We start from the raw sequence: 26,678 nt of genomic DNA, 5'->3' as shown, positions 1-26,678 counted from the left end.
TATAGGTACATTTACATTTAAAAACATACAAAATCTAAAAATATCTAAAATTGTAAATTAATAACGTAAATTGATACAAAAATAAACATTAATTTTATGAAAAAATATTTCTGCGCGGAAAAAGAATTTAAAACTTCTGTCAGCGAAATATTTTTTTCTAAATTCTTTTTAGTATTAGCCAGTAGGAATAAATAAATTAAAGCTTTTAAAAACCTTTTGTTGACCCTAGCCGAGTTTAAAAATAAATACAATTTATGTCTTTTTGAAAGTCAAATTGTATAATGTCATTTTAGTATCGGAAAATAGTGTAGGAGTATTTTTTGCAAAATTTTAATTGAAATATGCCGAAATACTATAGGTTCAGGGCTCTGACGCCGACTCGCAAACCGAAACGGAGCCGAGATAAAGATAAGGAGAGGGAAATGACAAAGTGAGTAGTAGCTAAGTAAAATACGTACTTATCACACTCGCTAATCAAAAAACCTACGCTTTTTCTATCCGTAAGTATTATAATTTTAAAGTGAATCTTGGCTTGATTCTCAATCGGGGATCGCCGCGGCGAAGTTGCACCAGTGAGTTATTAATTCATCATTAAGTATATTAATTGTTCACTAACACAGTTGGCTCGACTATTAAGACGACGATACGGCTCTCCACCTATCACGTTTCTAACAGAAAGCTCGGTAAGGTGTGGCGTGGTTACCTAGTTCATCTTGCGATAGATGTACTTACCTATGGTTTAGAGCTTAGATTTACGCGTAAACACTAATCGAATTCCAGAGACGAATACCTATAAGTACGCGGCCTAAGTGCAACCGATGTTAGGGTACGTCTCCACTTAACCAGAGCGGAGTGGAGACTTTCGGAATCGACCAACCACAGCGAGCGGAAGAGTGTCTTCCTTCTGCAATTATCCTTCCTTTTTTTATTTTGCATTCAGGTCCGAAGCAGAGAGAAACTGGCTAGACTCCCTGACGCTGGCGTGTTCGCCTGCGCCGTCGTGGTACCTGCGCCGCACCTCATGGCGCCAGTCGCCGCCGCTGATGGGCCTCCCGCGACAGCTCTCTGCCACCCTACGAACCTCCTTCCACCTCAGCAACCGGCCCATCTTTGTCCTCAAAGTGCCAGCCACTGAACTCCTTAAAATGTGATATCGCTGCGCACACGTCAGGCAACTTGCGAAAGTGGACTTGCAGGCGTTGAATTTACTTGAGCGTAGGTATTTGGTGTTAGATTCTTGGTAAAACGTAATGGGGAATTGTGATTGTTTTTAATGTTTTTGAGATTCGTAAATTTTTTTGTTAATTTCTTACTTAATGTCAATAATACCTACTAAACCACCCATATATGTGTGACGCGAACGCCTGGTTAAGTGAAAATGAATTATCAAAAATGAAATAAGTGAATTTTAGTCAAATATTATTTTTGTTATGTTTACACACGTACGTACGTACGTATGTCGTGACATGTGTCTGTCCGGTCTGCAGTAGGTTGTTTAGCTCTTTCGTATATTCGTGTGTGTTAGAGCGAGGCCCCATTAGTGCGTTGCGCTGCGTTGCGTCGCGTCATCGCAACGGAACAACGCATTGTATGCCACACCTGTGTTGCGTTGACGCTGCGCCAACGCAACGCAAGAGGGTATGCACGCCGACGCAGCTGCGTCTCAGTTCGAAATTTATCACTGTAATGTTCGTGTGATTTATCCCATATAATGGGTCTTTCTTGGACCAAGGATATGAGAAAATCTATATCAATATCCTGCTCACTCATGGTAAAATAAAATATGTCGTTACGCTCGTCTAGCTTCCTCCTCTAGCAGTGCATCACTGTCCGTCGCCGCAGCGGAGCTCCGACAACGCAGCGCATCACCCTCCCTCCCGCTTCGTCTCTTGTCCGTCGATCCGTTGAAACGTCGCGCGCGACGACGCAACGGTCTAATGGGGCATGTCATAAAAAATGTATGGAAAACGACGCAGCGACGAAGCTGCGACGACGCAACGCAGCGCAACGCACTAATGGGGCCTCGCCCTTAGGAAAAATAATGATAAACAGTTATTAAAACTTTAAAAAATGTCCTGCGAGTTGCCTGATGGAGCTACAAGCAGCCTGCCTCACTGGTCAAAATTAATATTATGTGAAGTAAAATTTTGTCATCCCAATTAGTTTTTGGTTATAAACAGTCCTGTAAAAGATAACTTTGAAAATATAAAACTTTTCAAAAAATACTGTTTTATTTATTAAGAGTATAGTGACTCAAGGCTCAACCCGACTTCAACAATTTTAACATTAAAACCGAATGATCCAAATTCGTTCAGTGGCTCTAACCCTGTAACCATTAGCCCGAACATCTTTGAGAGTAGGTAAAGGCCAGCACAGCACTGGTCGGCAGTCGACAGGTAAATTATTGTTGATATCCGTGACGTGGTGTGACCACGCGCCGTGCTGAGGAAGTGCGTGTGTGGGAAGCGATTATCTGAATAACTCTAGGACCAAGTATAAGATGGTTCTAAAGTTACACAGATATCTGTGTTTGAGAGTGATGTTACTTTGGCCAAAACAATATTGTGCGACCTTACGAAGATACTACAATACAATGGACCCTCTACCTTGAAAGTCTCACAGGTCAAAACCACAAAAAAAAAGAAAATTTTGACAATTCATTTGACAATGACAGCTACTGTGCTGTCAGTACTGTCATTCAATATTAATTTGTCAAACATTTATTAATTTGCGGTTTCACAAAAGAGGAAAATAGGATAAAATTGATAAATCGAGGTGATAAAATGCCCAGGAATTAGATAAAACAGGCACCATGGCATTTCTAGAGGTAAATATATTTTATTTATTGCATTCTGTTTGCAATTATAGCTGTAGAGAGGTCAATTTGGTAACATTTAATCCGCCCATTATGATTGTGAGTTATTTTACACTTTTTTACTTGAATAGGCCGCTTTCTGTATATGTATCATTTGGAGCATACTATTGGGAAGCTAAAAGTACGTTTTCAGTTGAATTTATTACACTATTTTGTACTATATTATTTGTTTTTTCAGTGGAGGCGATTTACCTTTTTCGACATTCACAAGAATGTTGACAACGGGAAGATAGCAAAATGTTTAGAAGTGAGTATTGCTTGGTTCTGCTTCCAAACTTTCTAAAATATTGTACATACGAAATTTTAATATCAAAAGAATAATAAGGAAGATATTCTTGCTTGGCTTGTGAATTAGTGTGGCAGTGAACTTTGTAAGCATAATATAATTTGTTGTTGTACCTATGTTACAAGTAGGCACTCCACATTGGATAGCAATGAACAAATGTGATGCATTGCTTTATGTGTTGTGTAAGTTTGTTTCTGTTTATGTGCAATAAAGTAAGTTTTCATTTGAAATGTATGTAAAAGATATAATTCTGTACAATTCAACTAAATACATATCCAACAGGACATCAGTGTAACAGTAGCAACCAGTGGCAACAACCACGTAGTACTCTGTGACGTAACGGGCTGGGCACATCTTATCTCCCGCTCGTGGGAGATCACCTCATTCAAGGCATACGAGTTGACGGTTTCTTTGGCCCAGCAGCTGCCACATGATCCATTCCTGATCACTATAGGGGTAAGTTCTGACTAGTTGAGAACAGTCCAAACATTTAATAAAGTTATATTTTTTAATATAATAATATTAAATTATCATAATCAGCAATAATCTTTTTTAAGATTCATCATAATTGTGTTAATTCTCTCAAGTATAATTATTATATACTTTTTTAATAAAGATTTAAAAAAATTTCACCCTCATAGTACCACTTTTGTACTTATTATAATAATATATAAACCCCTAAACCTAAGCCTTTAATTCTGACAGGTTAGTGTGTAACATTGTTTTTTTTTAATTATTTTTAATTTACTGACATCTTCCCTATTTTTTTTTTCCTTTGTGTCAGTTTGCCCTTTGGCAAAGACCCCAAGAGAACACCACAATTCCCGATCCAATGCTATTCTTCTCCATGTTGCTCCATCTACCTTTTTAAGTTCATCCTTCCATCTTTTCCTCTGTCTTCTCTTCTTCCCATTTCCATTTTATGGGTACCATATAGTGATGTCCTTAGACTATTTCTTTTTCTTCATGTACTTTCATATACTTTTTTTTATTAAAACCAGTTAAAAGTTGTTCACTTTCACTATTATTAAGTCTAGTTAGGTGTCATGGATTACTAAATTACTAAAAAATAAATTAAAATCTTCTAAATATTAGTGTGATGTTTACTGTAGACCCTATAAATGAGATAAAGTACCTATAACTAATGTCATTTCTTATAGAATTTGATTAGTATTTCTTTCTACCTGTAGACAATGGTATTGCAAACTTAATTTGAATAAATTGAATTGTCTTTCTCACCAAACATGCTTCCCTTTGACTACCTGGAATGGAAATTGTCTTTCAAAACCAGTAGTTTTCGAAGACTATTTTGTGCTTGTTCGTGATCGGTTTTGTCAAGGACATTTTCTACTTTATTATTGATAAATAAATATTAATAATATAACATATTAAAAAGGCTTATTTCTTGACTTAAAAACACGAAACGAAATTAATTCCTCAGGATGATGAGGCGGGCGTGAACCCCCTGATCAAGGTGTGGGATTGGTCGCGCAGTGACAAGCATGGCAACCCGACGTGCGTGCGAGTGTCGCGCGCCGTGCCCTCGCACATGCGCCCCACACACGCCACTGCGCTCGCTGTGCATGACAATAAGGTAATAATGCTATGTATATTATTTATTTATATAAGTATTGTCAGATATTAAGCATTTACTTATCTCTAATCTTAAAATTATAAATGGATCTGATGTAGACCACAGTAACGGCGTACATAGCACTATCCATAAGTTTAACAAAACTTTGTAACAATCAAGATTATGAAAAATGTATATTTAAATACACAACATAACATAAACTGCCTATATACGTCCCACTGCTGGGCACAGGCCTCCCCTCAATCAACCGGAAGGGGTATGGAGCATACTCCACCACGCTGCTCCACTGCTGGTTGGTGGAGGTATATTTATATATCTGACAAATATTCTAAAAGCTTTTTCTTAAAATTAACATTATTATCGTGAAATAAAGCTTTTTTTTAAATGAACTTAGAATAAAATATATGCTTCACAATATTACAATCTAGGCTAAAAGCCTCTAAAAGCTATTAAGAAATTTATCTTTAACATAAACTATTTCGAAAGTCCGATATTTTATCACGTATTCTTATGACGTCACAGTGTGCTTTTCATACAAATTCCATAGTAATTTCTTGTTTAGACGTTTAGTAAAAAGTAACTGATTTGACTAGTTGGAAATTAGCCTATTAAGTATGTGATAATGAGTACGACATTTGACGAATAATGAATATTTCAGAACCTCCTGGCGGTGGGCTTCCAAGACGGGTCCGTGTCATTGTTCCGCGGGGACATCGCCCGCCAGCGCAGCGGCAAGATGAAGACGCTGCCAGATTCGGGCACCAGCCCCATTACTGGACTCGCCTTCAAGTGAGTTCACCCCACGTCTCCTAGCGGGTAGGGAAGTGAGCAGCGCGATTATATAAATGGAATAGGTACTCGTGTGGTCACTGCTATTCTAATACCATTGCAGCCCTTCCCTCCCCTTCTATCGTGTGGATTGTGAGGTGGATTACCAACCTCATTAACACTGGTGTCAGGGTTATTATTGAGCCGCCAAAAGACATGACATGGTTCATGTAATGACTACGTACATACATCAGTAAGTAGTAACCGGGGATACCGGTTTAACGTGCCTTTCGAAGAACGGATCATCTTACTTTAGGACAATCGGGTGTTCGGCTTGTAAAGTCCTAACCAAACTAGGGACCACAAAGTGAATGTAGTAACAATATTAGATAGTTTTATTTCGTAAGACACCTTCATCACTAATTTAAGATCCACGCTCTTGTCGGTGTAGCATTCTCCATTCTTGTCTATCAAAGACTTCTTCACCTTCTTATAAGACACGATGTTCGCCTTCTCTTTAATCTGTTCCATGTAAGCTCCCTGGTCTTCCCCTTCCTCTCTTTCCTTGTAGCTTCCCTTCTATGATGTTTTATACGAAAACGCCTTACGAGGATGAAAAGAGGATGGATAAACGTGCTGTGCGCGATAACCGCAGTCTACGCCGACAATGTCGCGGGCGGAAGGAGGTACATATATCTATCGCAAGATGAATAAGAGTACCCATGCTTCTGAGCTTTCTATTAGAGCGACGTGGCTTTTAAATGAACTATTAGTGCAAACTGGGGGATTAAAATGGCCACATCGAAGCAATACATCTAAGAAAGTGTGGAACTAAAGTGTATTATTTTGAGAAATAATTCAGCAATTTCGATTTATACATGTCAGAAGTCAAAAGTCAGATAGAAAAACAATATCGTATAAAAAAGTAAAAATATTCTAAATAAAAAGATTTTATACAAAAAAGGTTGTAAAAAGATTTGATATCAAAAGTAACCTACAAAAGCAATATTGCTATTTGACATATGATTGCATTGCGCACTTACTTTTATATGCGCAAATGCCAAATTGAAATATTGCTTTCTTAGATGATTGCTTCAATGCGGCCATTTTAACCCCCTGCTCTTTCTTATTCATGATGTGTTACCGTACAGAGGCGCGGACAAGTTGTTTGTGGTGTCCCGCGCATGCGTGATGGTGTACTGGCTGGGGGCGGAGCGCTGCGTGACCCTAGACGCCATGGGTGCCGCGCCCGGATGCTGCGTGCTGGCCGACAAGCACCGCCTCACCGTCGCCACGGATGACGTACGTGTACTCAGCTCTGATATCCGGTCACAGCTCATTAGAGCCAGTTAGCACCCACCCGCACCACCTCGTCCCACGTCGTCCCACGCGTTTCCACCATTCCACTGGAGTCGAGCATGTCATACTGCCAACATAATAATACGGAATTAATGACGTCATGTCGGCCGACGCTCAGTGGGTAGGCCCGCTACAAGGTGGACCGACGATCTGGTGAATGTCGCGGGAAGCCGCTGGATGCGGGCAGCGCAGGACCGATCGTCGTGGAGATCCTTGGGGGAGGCCTATGCCCAGCAGTGGGCGTCGTACGGCTGATGATGATGAATGACGTCATGCATTGCAAGAGTTAACGGCCTCCGTGGTCCAGTGGTTGAGCGTTGGGCACACAATCCGGAGGTTCCGGGTTCGAATCCCGGTGGGGACACATCACGACAATCACTTTGTGATCCCTAGTGTGGTTATAGGACATTACAGACTGATCACCTGATTGTCCGAAAGTAAGACGATCCGTGCTTCGGAAGGCACGTTAAGCCGTTGGTCCCGGCTACTACTTACTGATGTAAGTGAGTGGGGATCCATAGATCTCTATGATTTTTGTAATATGTCCCACACCGGGATTCGAACCCTGGACCTCCGGATCGTGAGCCCAATTCTTAACCACTGGACCACGGAGGCCGTTAACTCTTGTAATGCATGACGTCATTAATTCCGTATTATTATGTTGGCAGTATGATATGCTTGACTCCAGTGCGTAAAGCCCTCAAGTCAAGGACGTAAATGTCAATTTAAAATACCAAAATGCTCAGCTTAGGCCGAGTTTGAGTCGAGTGAACACATTAGATTAGAATAAGGGTTTCAGTCAAAAAAAAAAACACAACTTCATTTTTGTTTTTCTCAGGCAATCTACTGCTACACAACCGAAGGACGCGGACCATGCTACGCCCTCGAAGGCGAGAAGGTTCGCCTGAACTGGTTCCGTAGCTACCTGGTCATCACCACCAACGACACTCCACCAAAAGCCTCCACCAGCTCACAACCTGCCCCTAAGTCCCACCACATCACCATACTGGACATACAGAATAAATTCATCGTGTTCTCTAAAACATTCGATGAAATAGACGCTGTCCTAACCGAATGGGGATCGTTTCACATACTAACGAAGAATAAGGAGATGATATATTTGGATGAGAAGGATCTGCAGTCGAAGCTGTCGTTGCTATTCAAAAAGAACCTCTATGACGTTGCTATTAGGATAGCGAGCAGTCAGCACTATGACGTGGAGGGATTGACTGAGATTTATAAGCAGTATGGTGATCATTTGTATAGCAAGGTTAGTTCTGTTTCTTATTTGTATATCTCTATTAACTTTCCTTCGAAATATTTTAAATTTCATAGTATGAGTGTTAGTGACACCATAGCGAATTCTGAGGGGATGATTCAACTCATAATTTTGTGTGAATATCAAATGGAATTTTCGCAATAACGTTGGTGTAACAGAAAGTGGTGTGGGTTCAGTCATGAGCAATATCATGTACCCACTTTAGATCCCTGTCGCACTATCACAATTGACATTTAATGAGACTTTTGGTTTAATTTCCCTGTGACTTGCCCCTTCCTGTAACCTGGAACCTGACAGAGGGCAGCAGTAACTGTCAGTACTATTCAGAGGCGGAGGACAGGAGTCCTAGTATGGCTTTGTAATAGACTACCCTGGGCGCCATCCCACTTGCGTCAGACAGTGTACTGCGGGGCGGAAGGCAAGAGGGAAACCACTGCCCCTAAAAAAGTAGCACGGAAAATGCTGCATCAACAAGAGCGTGGCTCTTAAATTGATGATGATGATAGTTTAATTTGTTAAAAAAGTTACTGTGACATGGTTTCAAAGTGTATATATATTGGTACTCGTGACCATACTTAGTACCTGTGATTACTGAACTAAGTAACTTGATCCTTTCCTTGTCAGGGTGACCTCAAAAGCGCGATAGAGCAATACGTGAAGACCATCGGCTGGCTGGAGACGTCGTATGTGATCCGCAAGTACCTCGAGTCACGGCATTTGGAGCCGTTAGTGCAGTACTTAGAAGAACTGCACAAGAAGGTATGTACCCATTGACCTCGTATATCATCATCATCAGCCCATTAACGTCCCCACTGCTGGGGCACGGGCCTTCCCTATGGATGGATAGGGAGATCGGGCCTTAAACCATCACGCGGGCTCAGTGCGGATTGATGGTTATTAACGACTGCTAATGCGGCCGGGACCAACGGGTTAACGTGCCTTCCGAAGCACGGAGGAGCTCGAGATGAAAACTTTTTTTTGGTGGCCTTTGCGAAAGTTGCTTAACTTCAACAATCGCAGACCGAGCGCGTTTACCGCTGGGTCACCGACCTCGTATATATAAACAAAATAGACTGCCAATCTCTTTAAAAAAAAGTGTCCGCGGTACATCTTGTCACTAAGCGATAGAGTGTCAAGATCGAATTTAGTCGCAATGGGCGTAATGTACAACCGATATTGCTCTTTATTTTAACAGTTATAACATCTTTATTCGAGGGAACGAACATATACTATCTACAGTCATGAGCAATATAATGTACCCACTTTAGGACTCTGTCGCACTAACATATTTGACATTTAGTGAGACTTACAGTTCAATTTGTCAAAAAAGTTAATGTGACATGGTACCAAAGTGTATACATATTAATGCTCGTTACCGTACATGACATCATTACAACAAAGTTCCGACGCATTTTTAGAAAAAAAAAAACTTTGACTGTGAGTATGTTTATGGTATATCAGTGGTATATACCCAACAACGCAGACGCTGTGCTGTTCAGAAGTAGCCGATGTTATATACAAGGTGTTAGTGACATCGTAACGAAAACTATGAGGGATGATTCAGACCATTACTCTGAGTTGATATCAAATTTTAGTGCTTTTTTTAAATATATTCAGTCCCATATCGCGCTTTAAGCTGCATAAAACCTTAATTTATATACATATGGTATATATTATGTATATACATAAATAGCCTATATACTCATTTATTGCATTCCATGTACAATGAGATGTTATATAGACATAAGAACTAAAACTGTTTTGTGAAGATTTTAAGTGATATTTTTGTCTTGTTTTTATGCGTGGCGTCGTTTTGTAATAAGCAATGTCTATTCTATTCTAAAACATGGACCTTGCTGGGTCCCACTGCCGGCACAGGCCTCCTCTCAATCAACTGGAGGCGGTGTATGTATATGACCCTATATATAAGTGCTTTTTCAATTCAACAGGGATACGCGACAGAAGACCACACCACTCTGCTACTAACTTGCTACGTGAAGATAGACCAACATGACCAGCAAGGGAAACTGAAGGATTTCATAAATTCCAAGGATAAAATCATACATTTCGACGTCAATGTTGCTATCAAGGTGAGACTTTTGTGTTTCTTCTTCTTCTTCTTTCGTGTGGGTTGTGAGGTGGATTACCAACCTCATCAACCCTGGTGTCAGGGTTACTATTGAGCCGCCAAAGACCCCTGACATGCCTCATGTAACGACTACTTACTTACATCGGTAAGAAGTAACCGGGACCAACGGCTTAACGTGCCTTTCGAAGAAAGGATCATCTTGCTTTCGGACAATCAGGTGATCAGCCTGTAATGTCCTAACCAAACTAGGGATCACAGAATATTTTTTGTAGCAGAAGTGGCTGCAAGCTATCTTGTGATTACTTGTGGCTCTGCCCAACCCGTCAGGGATTACCGGCGTGTGTATGTAAAAGTTTCCTCGCAAACTTTCCCTTTTACAAAAAACCGGAGCACTTGCAAGAAGTGTCTTGGTAGAATGGTATAAAACATTGAAACAGTGTGAGCGTTGCGTTGTGCGTGTATGAGTGGGTGGGTGTATGTATGTGTGTGTGAGGTTGAGAGAGAGTGTGTCAAACACACACTCTCTCTCAAGGTGTAGTTGTGTGTTTGTGAGGTTGAGAGAGGGTGTGTGTTTGAGGGTGTATGTGTGTGTGCGTGTGAGAGAGAGTGTTTTGAGTAATTTGTTTCTTTATTTTATAAGGCCTTAACTAACCCTTTAGTCATCTATACAGGTAGTCCGCCAAGTCAGCGTAAACGACGCGTTATCCCTCGCAGCGAACCACAAGCGCCACGACTGGTACCTCAAGATTATGTTAGAAGACAAGAAGGACTACCGGCAAGCGTTGGAGTACATAGCTGACTTGGAGTTCGAAGACGCAGACAGATATATGAAGATGTACGGCCACAGGTTGATACAGCATGAGCCTGAAGAAAGCACTAAGTTCCTTAAAAGTAAGTCCGTCGCCGTATTATTAAATTTGATGCCCAGTCACGGCTTTGAATCCCCATATTGGAATGGATATTGGAAGCCATATTTGAATCATAGATACTTGACATTACTTGGTTACTTATCAGGATTTTTGCCCGGTTAATAACAATAGGCTCGGCCTCTGTTACATGTTCTCTCTCTCTCTCTCTTTATTTAAGAGCTGCGCTCTTGCCGGTGGAGTAATCGCCATTCCTCTCTTTTCTTCCCGCCAAATCTTTCACCTCCTGATACGACATGACCTGCACCTTCTCTTTTATTTGTTACATGCATGGGACTTAAATAGCTGGGGAGAACTGGGTGTGCATACACCTCTGCCTACCCCTTCGGAGGTACAGGCGTGATGTTATGTCTGTTATCTTATTTTTACTGTGTCCTTTAATGTAATAAACAATTCTAGTGTCTTTATATTATTGATATCAATATGTTTGTGGGTGTTTTCACAAAAATAGGGCAACTCTATTTCCGCAGCACATTTCACTTGAAATAATTAATAATTACTTACTACCAAATTTGTTAAATAACAGTTCACAATGTGTTTTATTTATCTCTCAAATTATGTTACAAGTGATATTATATTATATTTCTAAAATCGGTTTTATGGACCCCAAATGTCAGTCCCTAGGCATGTCCAACCTACGAAATTTTGTGCTTAGGTATCCATATTTAACAAGATTATTAAGTTTATACTTATTTTAATTAATAATTTTTAAAATGTTTAAGTACTCGAAGCTAATTATGTCAATATTTTGTAATTTAAATAAACAATAATTATTTTTCCTCAAATGAGTTTAGTGTCCTCAACTTTATTCGTCAGGCCCTAGCCACTTACGAATTTTAAAATTTCGCGGCATAATTTTAATGAACGTTGAATAATACTAGTGAATTTTAAAGTATTACATGAAGTTATCCGCAGACAACACTCGCTTTGCGGCGGCCATTTTTTAAATCAGTGCAAACCCGGCAGTTCGTCGGTCATCACGTGTTGGATCCAGTCACTTGGTCAGTCCCTAGGTAAGTAATTTTATTGTTAATTAATATGAAATTATTATAAATTAATCAATATTTACAAATAACATATCGGTTTCGTTCGGTAAATCATATTAGATTTCATAGTATTGTTTGCAACAAAATTTTATGTTTAATTTTAGTGCGAATCGTCAGTCCCTAGCCCATCAGGCCCTAGCTTTTGAAGGTGCTAGGGACTGATGTAAGTGGTTAGGGACTGACGTTTATTATTATAATAACAGTACTACAACGAAATATATTGTTTAATCCTTATATAATATTCACAATTATTGGTGAAATTTAATAAATTGTTGTTATCTATTTTATAGCAATATGCCGCCTAAAAAGAAACCAAAATTATCCAAAGAAGAAATAGCCATTAAAAAATCAGCTGCTGCAAAAGCTCGTTTACAGAAAATTAAAAGTGATCCAGTTTTATTAGCACAGCACAAAGAGAAAGAAAGACTAAAGTATTTAAAAAAGAAGGAGAAGGGTCAACGAAAGTTTGTCCAGGATATGACCTCACGTGAACATAGGAAAATAAAAAAGAAGTGGAAGAAGTACTCATCTGATTATAGAAAGAACCTAAAACTTCAAAAAGTTTGTGATAATTTTGTTGTTGAAAATACCCCACCTTCATCTGACGATGAATCTATCAGAGAACCTGTAGCTCCAGAACTGCTGATCTACAATGAAAACGTAAATGACGACCTTAGACAAGTTGAAGCTAAAAGAAGAAGCCTAATTCAACGGAAGGAAAGAAATAAACTTTTGCAGAAAAAATGTCAAATAATTGCCAATTTAAAAAAGAAGCTTAACACTCAACTGAAGAAATATAGTAGACTGAAGAAAAAAATTAAGAAATCGAAGAATTTGCTCACACCTAAAAGTAAAATTGAACAACTAGCAGAAGATCCTAATCAAAGAAGAGAAATTGTGAAAAAGGCGTTGTTTGGCGAAGTATTGGAAGCTCAAATTACGGAAAATATTTCAAAAGCTAAAACTCATCAAGAGAAGTCAAATTTCAAACAGCTTTTGTCGGGCCCAAATGTTGAAAAATATAAACTTTGGCGATACAGTTCCAGCTCTTTAACACATAAAAAGTTTCGACCCCGTATTCCTAAAAAGAACTTGAAAGATAAGAGAAACAGAGTTGTCCAGATGGTTCAGAGATTTTATGAAGACGATAGTAATAGCCGCGCTGCAGCTGGAAAAAAGGAGTGTATTACTCGCAATAGAACTAAAAAACAGAAAAGGTATTTATTAGACTCCTTAAAAAATTTACATAAAAAGTTTCTTGATACAAATGCCCTTAAAATCGGATACACATTGTTTTGTCAGTTACGTCCATTTTGGGTTGTACCTCCTAAACTAACAGATCGTGATACTTGTGCCTGTATTTTACATGAAAATATCAACCTAAAATTATCAGCTTTAAAAAAGGCAAAGATTCTTGGATTCGACAACCATCAATCAGGTTTACAGATACTATGTTGTAATCGCTACTTAGAAAAATGTTTATTGAGACAGTGCAATGAATGCTCTACTAAAGTTTTACCATATGCTGAATTCGATAACAGTCAAGACATCTTAGTTCAACAGTGGATACACGGAAAAGAAACGATTACAGATTCTAAAACAAAAAAAGAACGTATTATTTCAAAGTACAAAAAAGAGACGACGAGTATGAGGCCGCGAGATTTGATAATACAACTGCAAAATGATCTGCAAAAATTGTTTCAACACGAAGTTAATATTGTTCACCAGTATAATACTATCAAATCTCTCAAGCAATCATTAACAGAAAAAGACGTAGTCATACATATGGATTTTTCAGAAAATTTCAGTACTAAATGTAACCAGGAAATTCAAGCATATCATTTTGGAGGTTCTCGTACGCAAATCTCTATGCATACCGTGGTTGTCTACACAAAAGATTCAACTACTTCTCATTGCACTATTTCTTTAAATTTAGCTCACAATGTCGCAGCCATTTGGGCTCATCTACAACCAGTGCTCTTATCTTTGCCGCCAACCATAGAAAATATTCACTTTTTGAGCGATGGTCCTGTAACACAATATAGAAATAAAGCGATGTTTTTCATTCTGGCCTGCAAAATTCAAGAGTTTTTTCCAAATATAATGGCGTTTTCTTGGAACTACCATGAAGCAGGTCATGGTAAAGGAGCACCAGATGGAGTGGGGGCAACTTGCAAGAGAATTGCAGACAAAAGTATTGCACAGAATGCTGATATAACTGATTTAAACATGTTTGCTAATACTTTGCGTGAAAGTTGCTCTGGAATAAAGATTTCAGTTATTGAAGATACCGATATTGAGAATGTACAAAGCCTGATCAGGGAGAATGAAAGTAACTTTAAATCTTTCAAAGGCACACTACAAGTGCATCAAGTTACTGGCAATGTATATTTTCCAAATAAACTGATTATGAAATCACTGAGTTGTTTCTGTAACTCAACTTGTGATCACTACAAATTAGGAACACTTCAATTTACAAACCAATCAAAACCTTTGAATGTTGCTGAATTTTACAACACAGATTCTGAAGAGAATATTCCTTTAGCAAATCTACGCAAAAACACAAATATTGTAGAAGCAGGTATAAGTGAGGATTTGGAAGATAAATTGAAAGTGACCTATGGCAGCGGTGATTACGTTTTAGTAAAATTTATGGTAAAAAAAAAAGAGTACCGCTATGCTGCAATTTGTTCGTCTTTTGATGATGAAGAAGGAGAATTGTCTGTTACATTTCTTAAAGTATGTGACATAGAAGGAAAACTATTCAAAATTGATGAACATGATGTTGCTGATGTGCCCTACACAGATGTGATTGAAAAACTGCCAGTGCCCTGTTTGAAAGTCAAAGGTGATAGAGTATTTTATAACTTTAAAACTACTGTTAATGTTTTCGAAAAGTGAGACTTATTTTATTTAGTTATTGTTAAGTCTAGTTTATGTTACTAACAAGAATACAGTAAAACTGTAAAGTACAAATTTAAGACTGAATATTTTGTAACATAAAGACTTATTTGATTTATATAATACCTAAATACCTTTATGTTTGATGTTTATTTTATGACTAAGGATTGTTTTTTGTTTCTTTACTTTTACAATGTTATTTTCTACCTCACCTACACCTTAACAAGTGATTATGATAAGTGAGTAGCATTCAGTCAAAGGCTGCATAAGAATTTGTTTTAAAGAATCTTCCCTTACCTAATATGGCGAATTACTAAAGGAAAGAAGTATTAAATATTCATTATTTTTGTTACTTATAACTTATAAGCTCATAGAACTAAAATAATTAAGTGATTAACGTATAAGCCCAACGTGTTGAGTGTAAGAATTTGATTTAAAGAAATTCATAATTATATGACTGATAATTATAAAAAACAAGCAAAGCAATATTGTGATTTTACAAATATTCGTAAGAAATAAATATAATACTACATACACAACTTAATTCATTACAATATCACTATTGTTCATCAGTCCCTAACTATACCTATCAGTCCCTAGATCAACAAATATCAGTCCCTAATCAAAGCTGTCAGTCCCTAGATGCCTAAATTTGCAAAACTCTAAAAATCTCCTAAAATAAGACATAAAGTGGCTGGCCCTTTTAGATAAGACACAATTAATTGATCGCCTATCATGTACACTAACAGGGAATCCAATAACAAATAAAATTTAATTAAGACAAATTACTTCCAAAAATGGCCTGTTTTTTGTGAAAGCACCCTTGTATTTCTTTTACGTTTACTTTCGATTTCGATTACCAATACCACACAGTAGACACATAGAAGAGCGGCGCTACTGACACAAGTAAATATTTGCTTATAAGTAGTCCCAAATACGAGGATTGTATTGATTTTTGGTAAATAAATAATTTTGGTTTTTTTTTTATGTATTCAGCGCTATGCACGGACTACAAGCCCCGCAGCGCCCCGCTGGTGGACGAGTCGTCGCTGTCGGGTGCGCGTGCGCAGGCCGACCGCGCTCTGCCCGACGAGTACATCCACATGTTCCTGACCAACTCGGAGCGGCTCATAGACTTCCTCGAGCACATGTGTCTCCATGACAACCACTGCTCCAAGCTGGTCTACGACGCGCTCATAGAACACTATATACATGTTTGGTAAGTTGAACAAAACTTCGCCAGTTGAAGAAAAACGACAAATAGCGTTTCTTCACCAGTTTTCTTCAAATGTATACATTCAATCTGTATGTAATCTCAGGGCGAAGTCCTCAGACAGAGAGAAGACTGAATACGAACAGAAGATCATGAAAGTGCTGAAGGACCCGGAAGCCAACTACGACAAGGACCAAACGCTGGTCATATGCCAGATGCTAGGGTTCAAAGCTGGCATACTGTACTTGTATGAGGAGAATAAGTTGTAAGTTGACTCTTCAATCATCCCAGGCAATACACTACACACTCATTAAGTAGACATTATATTATAGTCGGTTGCCTACGTCAAATATGCTTATCACAGACTCACGGAGTAATTCAAATTCAAATAATTTAATTTCAGACCATAATAACGTCCATAGAAAATAATAATAATAATAAACAATAAATAAGTACAAAAATTGTTAAAAAATAATAAGTACAAATACGTAAAAATTATAAACTAGACATTAAAATTAAAAATCAAGATTTAAATTAACATCACAATCAAAAATGAAATTAATATTAAATTCTAATTTAGGAGAAATGAAAATGAAAATTAGAAATACAATCAAGAATTAATATTTAAAAAAAATAGAATAGAAAAGTGGATTTTGCGTGTTTTTCGGTGATGGAGCATGCGTTATGTTTTACGTACGGGGAAATGTAATAAGTTATTTTTTTTCCACTTGTTTTCAAATAATGTGACTTTTTTTTTATGGCAGTAATGTGACTTGGATACTTACTAATTTAATATCATCATGTTTTTAAACGAATCCCGCGAATTTCACATTTAGTCAAGAGTTTCAATTGTCATTTTTCTAACACCCTAGTCTAACATACCTCCTTCAGTCGCTAGATGGCGTGCGTAGATAGCGGTGCACACGCGGTGACGTAAGCCAGACCATTGACAAGTACACTACTCTAAGTTCCCCGTTTCTTGCTAGATGGCGTTAGTATATCATTCCGCGCAGATAGCGCAGCACATGCGGAGCGGCGTTATTATATGATTCCCCCCCGTGCCGCTAGATGGCGCGCGCAGATAGCGCAGCACATGCGGAGCGGCGTTATTATATGATTCCCCCCCGTGCCGCTAGATGGCGCGCGCAGATAGCGCAGCACATGCGGAGCGGCGTTATTATATGATTCCCCCCCGTGCCGCTAGATGGCGCGCGCAGATAGCGCAGCACATGCGGAGCGGCGTTATTATATGATTCCCCCCCGTGCCGCTAGATGGCGCGCGCAGATAGCGCAGCACATGCGGAGCGGCGTTATTATATGATTCCCCCCCGTGCCGCTAGATGGCGCGCGCAGATAGCGCAGCACATGCGGAGCGGCGTTATTATATGATTCCCCCCCGTGCCGCTAGATGGCGCGCGCAGATAGCGCAGCACATGCGGAGCGGCGTTATTATATGATTCCCCCCCGTGCCGCTAGATGGCGCGCGCAGATAGCGCAGCACATGCGGAGCGGCGTTATTATATGATTCCCCCCCGTGCCGCTAGATGGCGCGCGCAGATAGCGCAGCACATGCGCAGCGGCGAGGCGGCGGGCGCGCTGGGCGTGTGCCGGCGGCGCGGCGCGGCGTGCGCGCGGCTGTGGCTGGACCTGCTGTGGTGCCACCCGCCCGCACACTACCTGCCTGAACTGCTCAACGTCATTGGTGAGGGGACACTGTTCTTCTATCTTTTCAATAACAGATACTACGTATAAAACGGTAACTCTCCGCCCTGCACCAATTCGTATCGGGCGCCGACCTAACCCCTTCTGGGATTTACTTTAGTCTCAAATGGCCGTAAGCCGCTAAGGAGTAAGGGTCAGCTCACACCGAGCCGCGACGATACTCTTGGGTCATGTAAAACTATTTGTGTCACCGCAAAAATATTCCAGAATGTAATATTGTAGAATTTTGACTATTTACAAACATCCAGTTCCCAGTAACTTGTTGTTCTTTTATATATATTATATATATATATATATATATATATAAATTGTTTATTTCTCTACAGCCAATGAGAAGCTGCTGTCACCTATTCTAGTCATCGACTGCCTCACCAGCACCCCTTCATACACCCTCGGGGATGTTCGCAAGTAAGTATAATCACAGATTTCCTACTGAATTTCCTTTTTTTATGAAAAGTTTTGACAGATATTTGAGGCCTTTCGGAGGCTCAAATTCATATAAAATCAATTTACATTAACAACAAAGTAATCTTCTTTATTAGTGCTACATTTAATAGAGTGCGATTTAAAAGTTTACTTGCTAAAAAAATACAAAAAATGTCATAAAGGTTTTCACATTTCATCATGTAACAGTAATGGTTCTATGCAACTATTATACACGAACACATGCACATACGTACGTATCATAGGTTCCCTTCCTTGCAGTAACTTACCTAGTTCAGCGCCATCTATCCTTCTTCTTCTTCGTCGTACCCTCACTGCTGAGGATCGCGACCACAGGTTATGGATTTGCACTCGGTACGGCTATATGCTGCGTGGACCGCCCTCTGTGTTCTGCCGCCCACCGTCTTCTTCACGAGATGTCAGACCACCTCGTAGGCGCCCTTACTCCATCCAGGCATCTATCCAGCAGTTAGGAAAAAAAATAAAAAGGAAATCCCTCATTGATTTGACTAGCTGGAACTAGCGTGTTTCACAGCAAACTCGTTTCTCCCGCAGGTACCTGATGAACGTCCTGAAGTCGGAGAGCGAGGTGATCACCCGCGAGCAGCAGCTGGCGTGCAAGTACCGGTCGGAGCGGGCGCGCATGCAGCACGACATCGCGGCGCTGCAGCACGGCGCCGTCACCTTCCAGAGCTCGCGCTGCGCCGCCTGCAGCCGCCCGCTCGAGCTGCCTTCCGTGCACTTCCTGTGCCAGCACTCCTTCCACCACCAGTCAGTACACGACACGCTACACACGCTGGACGGACTGTCCCGTCTACCCTTCTATGCCGTCGTTTATTCTATGTCACTGGTGTCTTAACGGCCTCCGTGGTCCAGTGGAGCGTTAGGCTCCGGAGGTTCCAGGTTCGAATCCCGGTGGGGACATATCACAAAAATCATTTTGTGATCCCTAAATGGTTAGGACATTCGGTTTGGTTTTTTGTTCGGTTTTTGGTTTGGTTGGTTTGTATATTCGTCTTTGACTTGATATTTGTATTGCAGCTGCTTCCAAAGCTACTCTGAGTCGGAGGCGGAGTGTCCGGCGTGCTCTCCGAAGCGCCGCTCGCAGCCGCCGACGCACGCGGCTGAGACCCTGCACGCCCGGTTGCATCAGGAGCATGATGTGTGAGTACATACATACATAAATAATCCGTATACGTCCCACTGCTGGGCAAAGGCCGCCCTTAAAAAAATATGACACACGTCAATTGAGTAGTTCAAAGATAAATAATGAAATTCTCATTACTAAATAAAGACAGATCTAAAGGTGACAAAAACATTTTACTTTTTCTATTTAACTTATTTATGAATTTTAATCAAGAAATTAACAGCCTCCGTGGTCTAGTGGTTAGAGCGTTAGGCTCACGATCTGGAGGTCCGGGTTCGATTCCCGATGGGGACATTGTCGAAATCACTTTGTGAGACTGTCCTTTGTTTGGTAAGGACTTTTCAGGCTTGAATCACCTGATTGTCCGAAAAAGTAAGATGATTCCGTGCTTCGGAGGGCACGTTAAACCGTTGGTCCCGGCTATTAGCCGTAAAAACACCTCCACCAACCCGCAGTGGAGAAGCGTGGTGGAGTATGCTCCATACCCCCTCCGGTTGATTGAGGGGAGGCCTGTGCCCAGCAGTGGGACGTATGTATAGGCAGTTTATGTGTTATGTTATGTAATCAAGAAAAACGTCATAAGTCCGACATTTCACCACGTTTTTCTAAGACGTTACAGTGTGCTTTTTCATACAAATTACATAGTTATTTCGTGTATTGACGTTTAGTATAAAGTAACTGATTTGACTAGTTGGAAACTAGCCTATTATAGTGTTTACATTGTCTGAGCCGGCTGTGACCAGCTGTGACAATACAATACGGAGACATTGTGTTTGTATGATGAATCGATTGTTATTACTCGCGCAACGTCGCCGTAACCTTGAGCTCTTCACTAAATCCAAAGTCGTGTTCGTAATACCTGCCTGGATTGAACATTTGCGGTCCTGTGTGGCACCGGGATGCTTCTTTATCACACAATACAAACTCAAACATTCCAAAAAATCCCATCAAGAAACGCCCCTTTTTTTGACGTGACTTATTGTAGATTTGCCGCAGACGGCATTAACTACTTGGCCGGTTAAATGGGGAGCGCTGAAGGCTCTCACCCGGTACAACGTTTAAGACAACAGGCATGAGGGTGCCCAGTTGGGAGGAACGCACCCGGCACCTTTGTCTTATACCCGAATTCTAAGACTCGCAACTTCCACCACTCGACGCGGCCTCAGCTGAGTACTTTGATATTGTAAGTTGACATTCACGCCCTCGAAGTGTAGACTTTACTTACTGGAGTCGAGCAAATTATACTGTCAACAAAATGATATGAAGATGACTTTACGCCTCCACTCAACCTCACTGAAGTAAACTCGACATTACGTTGAGGCGACGTGTAAGAATCAAGTCAAGTTGCTCAAGTCGAGGACAAATTGCCCAAATGCTCAGCAAATTCAAATTCAATAATATCTTCATTCAGTAGGTAACATAGTTACACTTTGTTCGTCAATTTTTACATAACGAACGTCTCATCCGCCTAAAACTACTGCAGCTGAGGCCCAGTCCAGTGGAGGAAGTTTCGAGTCAACATCTGAGAATATGGATGTAAGACAAAGGCTCCGGGAGCGTTCCTCGGCGGGATTTATTGCAATGTTTGAGTTTGTATTGTGTGATAAAAAAGCAACCCGGTGACACACACGACCACTACTGCTCAACCCATCCAGGCAGTTATTACGAACACGACTTGGCAGATTTAGTGAAGAGCTCAAGGTTACGGCGTTGCGCCTATAATATCTTAGAATGCAGGCGTGAGACTCTTTCATCTATACTTTGCCTATAAAAAGCTTAAAGGTACGAGTTGGCTGCGGACGACACGAGGCAGCAGCGAACGACGTGTCGCAGCGACACAACTGATTTCTATGTATTTCTATGAAATATCTTTCATTGCCAACGACATGTCGCCGCTATAGAAATACATAGAAACCAGTTGTGTCGCTGCGACACGTCGTCTGCTGCTACCTCATGTCGTCCGCTGCCAACTCGTACATAAAGGCTTTCCCTCCCAACTCGCGGATCTTCACCACGTCACATTTGTCTCAACATTCAACAATCACCCGCTCCGTGATACGTCACACAACGCGGTCGATCGCACCGCACAACGCGCTCAACTTCTTATCAGAATGGTTTAAACTTTATCATCAGTTGTAAATTATCGACTATCGTGAAACGGTTTAATTTGTTTGTATTATGCTGTCGACGTTCGCGTGGTGTTTCAACGGCAGTGTCGAAGATAATTATGAAGGGTGAATATGATATGTGTTTTAAATAGAATTTTAATACAAAGTGGATGATGTGGTGTGGTATAGGTTCCATGTAAGTGCAAAAGAATGCGGTGTTATTGTTTTATGTCGCGCCGTGACCTGTTTCGGTCGTTACGAACGCTCCATAGTGTATTATAGTATTATGAAATGGTTTTCTTATGGATTTAGCAATAACATTGTTCGATACTTACATTTCTTCGATACAATATTTCAAACGGCAAATTTCAAGTAATAATTCCAATATGTTTCTGTTAGCGACTGCCCTTGTTGTTTTTTGTTATTGTTGGCCGGTTCGTTCTTGGTTTCAGTCACCTGATGGAAAGCAGCGATAAGGTCGAATTTCTTATCTGCCTTGTTAGTTGCTTATCAACGGGTAATGTCGCGTAATATTTTTATTATATATTAAATAAAACCGACGAAGACGAGACGTAATATGCAACTATAACGGCAACATTTATTTATGACTGTACCTAAATTTGTACACAACAAAAAATCTTTATTTTCCCGGAACACTATACAAAAACCTCACGTAAGTGCGAGCGAGATAAAGTGCGCGCGCTCTCCCTCTTAATCCTTAGCGGTTTACGGCTTCTTCTTCTCTGGTGTCAGGGTTACTATTGAGCCGCCAGAGGCCCCTGAAATGACCCATGTAACGACTACTTGCTTACATCAGTAAGTAGTAACCGGGATCAACGGCTTAACGTGCCTTCCGAAGCACGGATCATCTTACTTTCGGACAATCAGGTGATCAGCCTGTAATTTTCTAACCAAACTAGGGATCACAAAGTAATTTTTGTGATATTTCCCCACCGGGATTCGAACCCCCACTTCCGGATCGTGAGCCTAACGCACAACCACTGGACCACGGAGGCCGTTTTTTTTTATTTATTTTGTTCAAAACACTTTACAAATCATTTATTTACACAGTAAGACGCTTATCTAAAAGCCTGAATAAGGCTTATGCGAAAAGCGAATGAAAACTGCTCGCTCGTTACAATAATATCATAACATTACGTTACATCTTTAGAACCCAAGTATAAATTCTTTAAAGTACGTTTACATGTTTTTATGTTAGTATGTTACCACGGCTATTTAACACTAAAGTGAGTGAGGTCGACGCCCGATACAAATTGGTGCGGGGCGGAGAGTTACCGTACTATACGTATCTATTCCTATTTATTCTATGGTAAAAGTCAAATAGCGATGCAGAACTGGTGATTTGTTCGGCCAGAATTAGAACCCTCGTCCTCTCACCACATTAAACATTTTCACTACAGTTCACTAGAAGAACTGAATACTTATATACCTACTGTTTCTCTTTCCAGTTACGCAGTGGTGTCAGAGTACTTCGGTCGCGGGTTGTTCAACAAGTTGACGGTGGTGACGGATGAGGGCCACGAGACGAGCGACGCGCCCACGCCTGCGCCTGCGCCGGCCGTTGCGCCCGTGCCGCCGCCGCAGGCCTACGGGCCCGGCGCCGAAGCCAAACTGCGGTTACAGGAAGGACAGAGTAAACAAGGTACTGTGACCTCTTCTGAGCATATCATCCTGACTGGCAGATATACTTTAAAAGTTAATCTTACGATGCGGATTGCTTGGATGTTTATAAACAATTTTCCCCCTATTATTCCCCAACCCAACTAGTTGACCAGCTAATTCCGTCCATAACCAACATGTGGCGCCCACAACAATCAAAACTCGATCATGAAGTTTGCTCAGCGCGACGCACATTATAACTTCCAACATGACACCGTCGATCCCTAGGCACTAGGCCTTTATTTATTAAAATACCAGATAATATTTTAAATTTGTCAGAAAATAAAATTAAAGCTCATGTGAACACTAATACTTTATGTAAAAAATCTTATTATAAGATTAATGACTACCTATATGATAAAAATGTCTGGTATTGAATGTGTTCCTCTAGTTATTAAATAACTTGTAATGTATATCCTCATTGGTTTTTAAAAGATGTGTTGCTGTTACAGTTTCTTGTCATTTCTTCTCCTCAGCCATAACACCTTGCGAAATGACGTAAATTCAAAAATGTTACATTGACCTTCAACAAGTTTATCTATGATAATTACGTTGAATAAATGATTCTGATTGCTGATTCCCTGATTTTACTAATAAACTCCTCGTCTACCAAACGTTTAAGCTTTCACCAATGTATTTCTCGTTCCAGTGTTCGTACCTAACGCGTCGAAGCAAGTCGCACCGAAGGGGACAGCGGTGATCCCCGTGCCTGAAGGCAGGATGCGCCTACTAGAACAGCAGAGATACAGCTCCAGCCTTGAAGCTAACATGAACCGATTGGAGCCGAGGATTCACCAACCGAAGCAGTCGCCCCTCGCGTCCCCCATGCCGGGAAGAAAGGCCGATAGTGACAGTGTTGCAAGCTCGCCAAAGATATCATCAGCCATCAGTAACACTTCAAAAAATCCCTTCGAAGATGAAACCTACGATGAAGCTAAGAACCCCTTTGCTGATGAAGAGACCAACGAACCGACCAACCCGTTCGGAGAGGATGACGATTATGATAAGAATCTTAACCCGTTCTCGTGAGTGTGAGGCAAGTAAGGTTGTATAGAATCGTAACCGGTTTTTTTAGTAAAGAAATATGATAGCCGCATTTCGGTAACTCATAACTCTTTTTGTAACGCCAATGTAGGCACGGCATAATTAAAGTCTCCGTGTAAGCGCAGACCAAGAAGCGAGCTCTTACTGATAAAACTAACTTTATTATTATATATATGTATTTTATTATCTTCGGGCCGTGGTAGCCCAGCTGGAAGAACGCTTGCCTCTCACTTTGAGGTCGCAGGTTCGAATCCAGCACAGGCCTAAACTAATGACTGTCGAAATTGTTTTCGAATTCATGTTTGGATCATAAATGATTATCACGTGCTTAGCGGTAAAGGAAAACATCGCGAGGAAACCCACTTGGAAACACCTGAGAAATGCATTTTCGGAGGCGTGACCTAACCTGTATCGGGCTGGTTTTTCCTACGCGGGTTTGGAAGGTCAGACAGGCAGTCCCTTCTGTAAAAATCCTAAATAGAAATAAGCAGACAAGTAAATAACAATAAAGTCAAACACTGATAAGGAGACTACAGACTTTTTAAATATATGCACAAGTTCGAGGCATGAAATTATTCACGATAAAGTGTAATAACGTTCAACAATGAGTAAACTCGCACGTGTTAGAAGCGCACGAGCCGAGGAAGTAGGAAGAAGGTCGTATACTACTATGAGAATAATAAAGTTATTTTTTAAGTGTTGTCAGAAAGTTCTCGCCTTTTGAAAGTTCTTGGCGCTGACTCATAGGCCGAAACCTAAAGCGCGGGTCGGATCAACTTATACTGGATAAATCTACAAACTTGTTCGTCACCCAGTCTAAGCTGGCGCACGCGCGCGAGTCGGACTAAGACAGAGAATGCAACTTTTTACGAATGAAAATGGTATGGAACTCTAACGGAATGTCACATGATTCGCTTATGTCGTCAATCCTATATATTTACCATCGTTTAACTTCGTGTTTGTAAGCGGTGCGAGTACAGTCATGAGCAATATAATGTACCCACTTTAGGACTTTGTCGCACTAACATATTTGACATTTAGTGAGACTTACAGTTCAGTTTGTCAACAAAGTTAGTAAGTTCGGTAGGCTCGTACGGCCACGAGCCGAACCTTCGAATTTCACTCACAATTTAGTAATTAAGTATTCATAAACACGTAATCGTCAGCCAACCGCTTGTTATATAGTCGAAAATCGTTGTAAGCTGAAGTGTAAAGTAACTTATTATAAAGCTTAGATACATTGTTATACGAATGTAAATTAAATACGAGATGTTTGACGTTGGCAAGTAAAGAGCCATACAGCCATACAAGTGGAATTTCTTCTCGGAAAAGTCACGAAATTGTTTGTTATTTTTTAATTATTTTCAGGTCCATACTTTTGCGACGGAGAATTCCACTTGATATTAACTCGGAATCGTGGCCTGAATCATCCCCTCAGTATTCGTTACGACGTTACTAACACCCTGTATGGCTCTTTACTTGCCAACGTCAAACACGGCGTGCTCCGATTGCGTTATTTCATCAGAATCATAGATTCAATCATCCCTCTAAAGTTTTCGTTACGATGTCACTAACAGTCCTGTCCTGTAGTGGCCATAATCATCACCGTGGGGTCAAACCACATTTGTCACCACCTCATCACAATTTTCTATGTTTCTATCCTTTTCTCTCACTTAGACACGTCATTCGCTAGAGCGAGAGAGAGCGACACGCGGCAGAATCGACGAGGCGATAGATAGCTGCCAGATATAATTCAACGACGTAAGCGCCTTTTTGAAAAACATCGATTTTTAAAATTAATTTCAATCCGAATAAAATATGACGCCACAAGTTTTTTGAAACTAGCTTGTGGCGAAATTTTGTTAAAAGAAATAATATCCAAATGTGATTTCTCTAAAGAAGCGCTTACGAGGTTTTCACTATAACGTTTTCACTGTGGAGAATGTATGGAGATGGTACACACCAAGGCCTTCTTATACCATACATATTATTACTATCTATTATTGCTTTTTTCATCAAAAGAACAGAGTTCATGTTTCACGAGATGCTAACATAACTATTACAAGTTTCAAACACACTGTTTTTAGTATTTTTAAAACTTGTCAAGATTTGATTTGAATAAACATAGGCATTTGTCACGTCTCGTCATATCCCAATCATATACAGCTCGAGTAATTGGTGCATTCCCATACAAATC

The 26,678-nt window shown here is 40.3% G+C and overlaps 3 protein-coding genes across 3 annotated transcripts; all 3 read left to right on the top strand.

Moving 5' to 3' along the window:
• Positions 1-341: 341 nt before the first annotated feature.
• LOC126373906 (uncharacterized) lies at positions 342-1,519 on the top strand. Its single transcript, XM_050020263.1, has 2 exons — positions 342-430; positions 941-1,519. Exons 1-2 carry the CDS (start codon positions 342-344, stop codon positions 1,149-1,151), a joined length of 300 nt encoding a protein of 99 aa, XP_049876220.1. The 3' UTR covers positions 1,152-1,519.
• A 1,180-nt stretch (positions 1,520-2,699) lies between these two features.
• LOC126373768 (vacuolar protein sorting-associated protein 11 homolog) lies at positions 2,700-25,777 on the top strand. Its single transcript, XM_050020049.1, has 18 exons — positions 2,700-2,827; positions 3,054-3,122; positions 3,444-3,617; positions 4,603-4,755; positions 5,414-5,544; positions 6,675-6,825; positions 7,721-8,152; positions 8,786-8,920; positions 10,111-10,251; positions 10,922-11,141; positions 16,120-16,342; positions 16,443-16,601; positions 17,881-18,038; positions 18,385-18,466; positions 19,058-19,273; positions 19,544-19,666; positions 23,227-23,420; positions 24,087-25,777. Exons 1-18 carry the CDS (start codon positions 2,813-2,815, stop codon positions 24,464-24,466), a joined length of 3,156 nt encoding a protein of 1,051 aa, XP_049876006.1. The 5' UTR covers positions 2,700-2,812; the 3' UTR covers positions 24,467-25,777.
• LOC126373773 (uncharacterized) lies at positions 11,613-15,932 on the top strand. Its single transcript, XM_050020054.1, has 2 exons — positions 11,613-12,189; positions 12,513-15,932. Exon 2 carries the CDS (start codon positions 12,517-12,519, stop codon positions 15,121-15,123), a length of 2,607 nt encoding a protein of 868 aa, XP_049876011.1. The 5' UTR covers positions 11,613-12,189; positions 12,513-12,516; the 3' UTR covers positions 15,124-15,932.
• Positions 25,778-26,678: the final 901 nt, after the last annotated feature.

The sequence above is a fragment of the Pectinophora gossypiella genome, chromosome 16 (genome assembly GCF_024362695.1).
Source record: "Pectinophora gossypiella chromosome 16, ilPecGoss1.1, whole genome shotgun sequence".
Lineage (NCBI taxonomy): Eukaryota > Metazoa > Arthropoda > Insecta > Lepidoptera > Gelechiidae > Pectinophora > Pectinophora gossypiella.
Note: the sequence above shows the minus strand (reverse complement) of the source record. Positions and strands in the feature narration are given on the sequence as shown.

Excerpts from the sequence above, each read along its gene's own strand:
- LOC126373906 (XM_050020263.1), top strand. The coding sequence starts at position 342 with ATGCCGAAATACTATAGGTTCAGGGCTCTGACGCCGACTCGCAAACCG. Across the intron at positions 431-940 it reads AAGGAGAGGGAAATGACAAA|GTCCGAAGCAGAGAGAAACT; the intron begins GTGAGTAGTAGC and ends TTTTGCATTCAG.
- LOC126373768 (XM_050020049.1), top strand. Across the intron at positions 5,545-6,674 it reads ATTACTGGACTCGCCTTCAA|AGGCGCGGACAAGTTGTTTG; the intron begins GTGAGTTCACCC and ends GTTACCGTACAG. Across the intron at positions 19,274-19,543 it reads CAGCACTCCTTCCACCACCA|CTGCTTCCAAAGCTACTCTG; the intron begins GTCAGTACACGA and ends TTTGTATTGCAG.
- LOC126373773 (XM_050020054.1), top strand. The coding sequence starts at position 12,517 with ATGCCGCCTAAAAAGAAACCAAAATTATCCAAAGAAGAAATAGCCATT.